Source organism: Coptis chinensis, chromosome 4 (assembly GCF_015680905.1).
Source record: "Coptis chinensis isolate HL-2020 chromosome 4, ASM1568090v1, whole genome shotgun sequence".
Lineage (NCBI taxonomy): Eukaryota > Viridiplantae > Streptophyta > Magnoliopsida > Ranunculales > Ranunculaceae > Coptis > Coptis chinensis.
Genome location: NC_141459.1, coordinates 30,983,291 through 30,992,252, shown reverse-complemented (window position 1 = coordinate 30,992,252; position 8,962 = coordinate 30,983,291). Strand labels below are relative to the sequence as shown.

The 8,962-nt window shown below is 36.2% G+C and overlaps 1 protein-coding gene and 1 pseudogene across 1 annotated transcript; both read right to left on the bottom strand.

Moving 5' to 3' along the window:
• Positions 1–636: 636 nt before the first annotated feature.
• On the bottom strand, positions 637–2,270 carry LOC147503172 (PKS-NRPS hybrid synthetase cheA-like). The gene is made up of 2 exons (XM_086604731.1): positions 862–2,270; positions 637–784 (listed from the first exon to the last, which is right to left on the bottom strand). Exons 1-2 carry the CDS (start codon positions 2,268–2,270, stop codon positions 637–639), a joined length of 1,557 nt encoding a protein of 518 aa, XP_086460857.1.
• Positions 2,271–8,232: 5,962 nt separating this feature from the next.
• On the bottom strand, positions 8,233–8,962 carry LOC147503171 (uncharacterized; annotated as a pseudogene).

The window sequence follows — 8,962 nt, the reverse complement described above, 5'->3', positions numbered from 1 at the left end:
GACAAACCTTTCTTGTTTCTGTTTCTCTTTTTTGAAGTTCCCTGTGTTATGCTTGTGTGCTTCTTTTTAGTTTCCTCTTATACAACCTGCTCAACATCTTACTAAAATTAATTCAACAAGCTCAACATAATCTAACAAACTCAAATCAGGAACCAAAAATGCTTCCACCCAAGTCCAGCCCTATATATATATATATATATATATATATATATATATATATATATATATATATATATATATATATATATATATATATATATTTCCTTGAAGATTTTCTTGAACTTTTGCTATCCACAAGTCAGCAATGCCAGGGTAGGCTAGATTGTGGTAACCTAGTATAACTGGTGGCAAGGGAGCATCATCACTAAGTCTAAGTGGCACATAATGTATGCCGTTATTTATATGAGCAACTGAGATAATGAGAGTATGCTCCAAGTCTGGTGGAGTTCTCAAAGGAAGGTAAGTTAACAACTGCTTTGGTGCTAGGGTGACAAACACACAATTATAAGCACAAGCAGTTAACCAACCCATGTCAGGAAGTTCAAACCACTCAGTTGGGTTCATCGTCATCGACTTTGTACATTGTAAATTTTGAACTAAGTGTTCGAAAATGGTGAATCCAGACCATTCAATGTACTATTCTGCATATTCCATCAACTCGACCAACAACCTCTTCCTCACGGTAAACCATCTAGTCTCATCACCATAGTTCAATAATCTTGCTATGGACCTGTATCCACAGTGTCCATCCCCAAGGACATCCTCACATGAAACAGTAAAGTTGCTAAGCAATGGATTCAAATCTTCTAGCAAAAATGTTTGAATTGGCTTCTTAGGTGGTCTGGCTTTTTTTTTAGGTACTTTTCAATTGTTTGAGTTTCTCCTTGGTTTTTACGTGGTCTGCCTCTCTTCTTCGGAACTTGTTCACTTGTTTTTTTCTCCTCCTGCGTCTGTGCATACTCAAAAGCAGATGGTTCTCTTCTTGTGTCATTTTGATCTTGAATTGATACTTTTACATGTTTCTTTGAAATTGATGGTCTACCTTTGACATTAAGTTTTTCTTGAGGCTCTTGCATGTGTGTAGTCTTTGGATCAGCAAGCTCTAAACATTTCTTCATCATCATTAGTTTTTGGTGTTCTGGTAAGCAGTTGAACTTCTTCTTAATTCCTTCCACCTCAGGTGAAATGTCCAGCGACCCTCTTGGAAGTTCCATTGGCTCAAAATCAAGTTGCCGCCAACGACGATCTATGGACCTCAAGGGTATGTAACCATCACCAAGTTTTACCATATGTACCAATTCATGAGCACATGGAAGACCACAAGTACGCCTCAAAACACACCCACATTCTTTTTCATAAATGCCCACTTTGTTTGAACGTACAAGTTCTTTTGACAACATATCAATCGCCTCCCTAGAGATAAATCCTCTAATCTCACTGTATGCTTTGTCTCGACTATAATGACGCATAATGTTGCGACTAATATTAAATGAAGCTTGTATACCATTAAGCTGATTTTCAAGAAGGTTATCAATCACATCCCAATTTTGGTATAAATTGCCACACGAACTCCTCAAATTTCTCTTCATAGATGAATGTTGAGATTCTACTCTATTGCTGGTGTGAGTGCCGAAGTGCATCACTAAATCAACCCAAGCCGCCACAAACTGTTCCTTGTACTTGTTCAACAACTTTTTGACGTACTGTACCACACGTGTCATATGTGCATATTCATTTCTAAACACAACCAAATTTTCATTATAGACATCTTCAGTAGGTGAACTGAATAAATCACAAACCATTTCATAAAACTTCTGAAACTCATTGTTTTCTTCAAAAGATTTTTTACAGTTAGTAATCACATTAGTCTGAATGTGCCAAAGACAAAGGAGGTGCTTAGCCATGGGAAATACACGCGCCACAACATTCATCAATGCCAAGTCTCTGTCAGTCATAATAACTTTCCAACTAGATGCCTTGCCTTCCAAAACACTGTATAATATTTCCAAAGCCCAAACAAAGTTATCTTCCTTCTCTGAATCTAAATATGCAAAAGCAATAGCAAACGTGTTCATTGTAGAAGTAAACCCAACAATTTCTAGCAATGGCAGATTGTGAAGATTAGTTTTGTAGGTACAATCAATAATCAATACTTCCGGAAAACACTTGGCCAACTTAATTGATCTCGAATAAGCAAAAAAAAGATCCTTGCATTCTCCTGTAATTAGGTTCTCTCTATGGGACTCATAGTAATCATGATCGTCCAACATCTTCAATAATTATTGCATCTGTGATCTCCCTTGCAATTTTGTAAGACGATGTTTCGCTCGAAAATTGTAGATGGTACTTAGGGTTGACAAATTCTCTAGACCGTCTTTCCTTTTCAAAGCATTCAAAATTTCTCTTGGTTTAACGCCAGCCTCAGACATCTTGATCACAATCGTTTCTTCATCTCGTGTTAGCTTTCCCACAAAAGAATGGCCTGTAAGATTTTTGCAAGACGGTGATTATGAGTTCCGCAAACTATTACCACTTCCCATCCCCCTTGATTCTGGCCGATAACCCCTTCAACTTAAATGAACACTTGCACTTTTTAGTTTTCATGCAGCCGAGAGAGTTTCATGGATAGCTTGTATTGACCTATCTTCTTTGGTTTTTGAGGTTTAAAAACACCACCTCTCTTACAAGTTAAAAGCACCCTAGGTCTTCGGCCACTTTCAACGCTATCCGACTTTGCAATGATAACCACAAAACCAATTTCTCTCCCTACCTCTCTGCACCAATCAACAAGATTTTCAAATACCTGTAATCATTTTGTTATAGATTGTATTACATCACCATTCAGAAAAACGAAATGTCTTCAAGTTCTTACTGTTGTAGTTGTAAATGCGTCAGTCGTATCCGGACAAACAAAATTAAAGTTTTTTGTCGGGCTTTCTTGCTCTTCATTTTCTAACTCATAATTCAGTTGAAGCAAAGACAATGCATTTGGAGATGCACTACTAATAGGATGAGGCTGTTCAAAGTAAAATTTTATCAAAAAAAAAAAAAAAAAAATGGTTTAGGTTTCTTATACTCAGTATGCACCCAAAAAAAATAGCACTTTATTTAATATTGTAAACAAACTCACATTTTCGTTTGGTGTTTGTATCTGTTCATTGTAGTAATCCAAAGTATAATAGTCTTATGCATTCTCCCATTCGTCAAAATTTGATTTTGAATTTTTTTTCTTCATCCTCATTCGGTTGGTATTCATCCTCATTACTTTGGTATGATTGATTCAAATCAAAAGTGGGTGTTTGCATGTTTATTGGTGAGATAAAAGAATAAGAGGTTATTGGAGAAGAAGAAGGGAAAAAAAAAATTTTCAAAATCACGTAGAGTAAATGAGTTGTTTTAGTCAATAAATATCTTGGGTACGTCTAATAAAAAAGAAGGATAATTTAGGAAGCTAAATGTGGTCTAATTTTTATTTTATTTTTTATTTTTTATTTTTTTTAATTTTTATTTTTATGTAAAATTGGGGTAAGGGAGTGTTTTGTTGGGTATGTCCAAGATCACCCTTTTTTTTTATGTTAAATCATGAGTTCGTCTATTGTAATTAATAAGGTTAGAACAATGACTTTTAAAGTAGACGACACAATACCCCTTATTGTCGGAGCATTTATATGGTTTACCTTCTGTCAATGATCCTAGGGCTGTCAGAGTTCAGTTTTGCCAAAATTTAATATGCTGCAAAGGATTTTGTGGCATTAAGTGAAGGAACTAAATTCAATTTCGATGAAACTATCGTGAAACTTTAAATTTAGTTCCTTCCATTTAGTAGTTATTTATTAAAAAAAAACTTAATATTAGTAATTTTTTTTAAAAGAAACATCTCGCTTTAATAATAATGCTTTTGGCATTGTGCTTCTTCCCCAAACATATTAATTGCTAGATTTTTTTAGGAACATGCCATTTTTTTCTTTAATGTCATTTCTTCTTTTAGTTTCTTCTTATGATTGGATGTGACTGGATGTTAGGGGAGCACTCTTTATCTAGAAATGCTATTCCAATGATTATCAGAACTTATTAGAATACACAATACTTTTATTGATAATTCAACTTCCAATTTTTTCAAGCTCCAATGAAACGAACAAAGGCGGACAATGAGAGCCTGCAAGAAATGCTTAGCTAAGTGAGGCAAAGTTACAACACTGTACAAATGCAATTGGTGGCGAAAATGACTTACATCATGAGGTAAATTCCATTAATTCAATATATTTTATGTTTGAATTGATACATCTTAGATCAATAGGTTACACTTTTATATCAATAAACACGAGTTGGTGAAAGTTTAATTGTACCCTAGGTAGTTCATATATTTAGGCCTTGCAGTTATAAGTTATAAGTTATAAGTTATAAGAGATGAAAATGATGTGCCATCACTGATACTGACATCAGAGTGATAAAGCATTGATAGCTTAACATCAACACTTCAAAAATGTAAAAGTTATGTCAATCGATTGTCGACCCCATACTTATAGTGGCAAGGATGTTATTATGTTTTAACAGGATAGCATAAAATTAGCCAGGAAGAGAACTTGGCCCATGGCTCAGGTTTGAGTTCCTAATATACTTCCTAAATTGAATGGCGCCAATTATAGTGTTGAGTAGCCACCAAATCACTTTGCGAGTCTCCGTTGCGCCAATTTAGTTGGATTTGAAGCTCAAATGGTAAGTAATATATATTGCTTTTATTTGAAAACTTCATTCCTATCTAATTTTGATGTTGTGTAATTAGTCAGCGTAATGAATTTCAAAATTCAAAGGACTAATTGATGGATGTCAGTGAACAAAGTATGGGTGAAAGATAGTGAAAGGGAACTCATGTCCTTGAGCTTATTCTTTGGCTACCATGGTCACCAAATGCCTTATTCACAAACAAGTACGTCTAAATAATGAAAGTGGATAAATAAGTTCAAGAAAATCCATAATGGTATCAGTATAAATTTTTGTTGAGGACTGTACTAGCAGATTGATAGCAACCTATAGAAGCAATCACAATCTTCTGCTCACTCAAGCAGCCATGTCTATGACATTGATATTTTTTGTTATTTGGTTCTTTCTCTTTCAGCATGTAAACTTCAACAGAGAACTAATAAGAAATGCATCAATGTTGTTTTCACTAACTTTTGTTACTTTAGTAACTTGAGTTGGATTGATTTTTCAGTATGTAAAACTTCAGCGGGGAACTAATAGGTAATGCATCAATGTTGTTTTCACTTAACTTTTGTTACTTTAGTATAACTTCAGTCGGATTGACTTCCCCTATTTCGTCTGCACATGCTTAAAACGATATCCAAGATATTAGGATGTCAAGAACAGGCTTTTCCGTTATTCAGCTTTAGAGACTTCGAGACATGTTAAAGGTTACGTAGAGTTAATTTTGAAACATGTTCATGGTAGCGTAGTTTTTGAGGATTTTCATAATGGCCTTCGTTTGTGGTGTATGTGTGATGATTCTAAAAGCATAGTTACAACGTAGCATCAAAGGCACGTTAAGTTCAGGAATCCTATGATTCCTATCTGAAAAATGAACCTTGAAATTCTCTATTAGTAACCGCAGTTTCACATTTAATATTTAAGATCCTTCAGAGTAAATTCATCACCGAACTGATGAAGAGCCCATGGTATCTGAACTGTGAGGTGAAATGGTTTTCTCCCATCTCTTATTTTCTTGCTGCTGCGGTACAGATTGTGAAGGTCGAATGGTACCTTCATTTACCAACCATCATAAGTTGCAGCTTGAGATCGCAACTCTCACTTTCTAATGCCCATATCAACAACCACGTGTGTAGCACGGGACCTCCACTAGTTTATGTAAAAGAACACTAGAAGATACTTCTTAAGTTTTGCTAATTATTTTTGAATCAGGTTGCATTGGCCTATTTTTGTTATGGATTTGAATTTGATGCACCTACAAACACTAAAAATGTCGTTATGTATGATATGGGGATCCCATCTATTTGAGTATATCCTAAATCTCATCTAATAGACATATACTTTTATGGACCAAGCTATTTCTATACTGACATTAGGGGTTGGCACTCATGTTGGTAGTCAGCTGTACATGGGAAATGAATGGTAGGTGGACTCGATTTAATAATCTTCTTTTGTTGTGGGCAGTCCTAAAATATTTGATACAAGTAGGACGCAGAAAAGGCTGTAAGCTACCTGCTACCCTACAATTTTCCAGCAAACCTACACTATGAGCGTACTCTTTGCTTTGTGTGTTAGTTGGTTCAAGCAAATTCTTCCAATATGGTCTGTGGCCTTGTGCTACTTTCTACATAGAGTCTTTAACCACCAGCTTGAGCTAGTGTTCGAGCGGAGCAGGTCAAGGATTCCATGTTTTCTAAAGTAGTTTATGTATATTCAGCCTCAGAGGTCAATTAGAGTAGCTCGGCTAGTTTACCCTAAGGGATCTTCAGTATCGTTAACGATCGGCCATCTTCTGAACGAGCCTTAAAATCTGTCCATGTTGCAACATGAGCGAGCTTGAGTGAGGTGAAAACATACCAAGAATAAACTATTTGTGATTGTATGGGAAAGTTGTAATTGGTGAAGCAGGAAATTGGCATACTGCCCAGTCTAATCTCACAAATCGCACACATCTAAATTCTAAACTTTGCTACGCGCCGATTAAAAATCATTTAGTTTTTTATCAATATTTTCATATTCTGGGAAGAAACTTAGAGCAAGTCCAATCAAGGGGTGCTATAATGGGCTGCTAAAAGGTGTCACATAGGCATTTTAGCAAGCCCAACCAAATTTGGCAGTCCAAGCTCCAAAAACCATTTCAACAACTTTTTTTAGCAGCTGTTAAATTTGGGATACGGATGGCGGAAACTCCGCCGTCTGTCTGTGAAGTTGTAACGGACGGCAGAAATTCTGCCGTCTGTATAGTCCAGACTATCCCAACGGCTAGTTTTTATGAAATTGCATATTTAGAACAACTACTTCACACAACTCTCTCACCATTTGCTCACAATTCTCATAAAAATTTTATCTACTCCAACTACAACAATATATCCAAATGAACAAACAACCACATCAAAAGGAAAGAAATCTACTACAACTAGGTCCGTAAATTTCTCAATTCAAGAGGACGAGGCTCTTTGCAAGGCGTGGATATATGTTAATGAAGATCCAATTGTTGGTGCGGGACAACGAGTCACACACTATTGGGAGAGAATATATGAGAAATTTCGAGAGAGAGTTGGTGAAAACAACAAAAAAAATAAGGATTCGGTGTCCACTCGATTTGGACACATTCAACGAGCTTGCAATTGATGGGTGGAAATTATCTCCTCTTCGGTTTAGACACATCCACGAGATCGGTTGGTTGAGGCAAAAACAACATTTACATTGGCTCATAACTCACACTTTCAATTTGAGCATTGTTGGGTCCTCCTCAAGGATAGCCCAAAATGGAATAAAAAATTTGAGAGTTGGTCCATAACTACAATGAGGAGACAACCCAACATCATTCTAGATATAGATGATGAAGTCATGCCTTCTACACCCACAACGCCATCGGAAACTCTTGGTGGCATTCTAATTGATCCATTTCCTACACAAGTTGGGGATGGCAGTGGAGGTGGAAGTGGAACCAAGAAAAAACAGCCAGCGGGAACAAGGGGTGAGAAAGAAAGGATGAAGAAAGGAGGAGAGAATTACAAGATGATGGAAAAGTATTTGGCACAAATGACGAATGCAGCCGCCGATAGGGTGAAGTTGATGGAGCTCAAGAAATAGAAAGAAGACAACAAAATATTAGCACAAGATAAGTCCACTCTTGAGCCGAAAGTTGCCGAATACTTCAAAATTATGAAAATGGAGATAATTCACCAACGGAGATAGTGAAACATTTGGAACTCCAAGTGGTGCTTCTAGTGGTGGTGATGCTTCTACTACTTAGATTAATTTTATTGTTTTTAGTTCTTTAATTTCCATTGTTGTTGTTAGTTCATTTACAATATTATAATTTCAATTTTAAATTTTAATATAATTTTAATTTGAATTGTCTTAAAACAACATAAAGTCAAACATAGATAATACTCAAACTATATATAGAACAAACATAGATAATACATAACTCTCATACTACATTTCTTGATCCGCACGATATTGCCAAAGGTGATTGATGAGGTCAACTCTTAGTTGAACATTAGTTTCTCTGCTATGAATTTAACGAAGTGTGTTGAGTCTTCTTGCAATTTCCTCATGTCGATTTTCGACAACATGCAATGCGACTGGGGGCTCCCAAGAAATGTCAATTTGCCAATCTTTGATATCAATCTCTCGTTCATCCTCGACAATCATATTATGTAAGATGATACGTGTCTTCATTATCCGATTAATGTCATCCCTACTCCACATTTGCGCCGGCCTCTTGATTATCCCCCCTAGCTTGTAAGACACCAAATGCACGCTCGACATCTTTTTGACATGCTTCTTGCATCTTAGCAAAGAATCCCTCTATTTGACTTGTTGGGTGAGGGATTGTTTGTATAAGTGTAGCCCATTTAGGATAAATCCTATCGGCTAGATAGTAACCCATTTTGTATTGGAGACCATTCACGATGTAATTGTAATAAGGAGCATCACCATGCATAAGATTGTCAAAGAGGTAAGAACGTTGAAGCACGTTGACGTCATTGTTTGAACCCGCCATACCAAAAAATACATGCCAAATCCATAAGTCTTTATCGGCGATGGCTTCCAAAATTATTGTAGGTTTCTTCTTATGTCCTACATGTGTACCTTGCCATGCCGTAGGACACATTTCCCATTGCCAATGCATATAATACAAGCTTCCAAGCATACACGGAAAGCCACAATTTTCACCTTGTTGAAGTAGACCTTGAATGTCTTTTTCGTTTGGAGCCCTCAAATATTCTTCTTCGAAGATCGCCAT

What these genes read in the sequence shown, in the direction of transcription:
- LOC147503172 (XM_086604731.1), bottom strand. Translation starts at nt 2,270, where the DNA reads ATGTTGGACGATCATGATTACTATGAGTCCCATAGAGAGAACCTAATT. An exon ending in GAAACTCAAACAATTGAAAA is followed by an intron (nt 785 to 861) that starts GTACCTAAAAAA and finishes TCCATTGCTTAG; the next exon opens with CAACTTTACTGTTTCATGTG.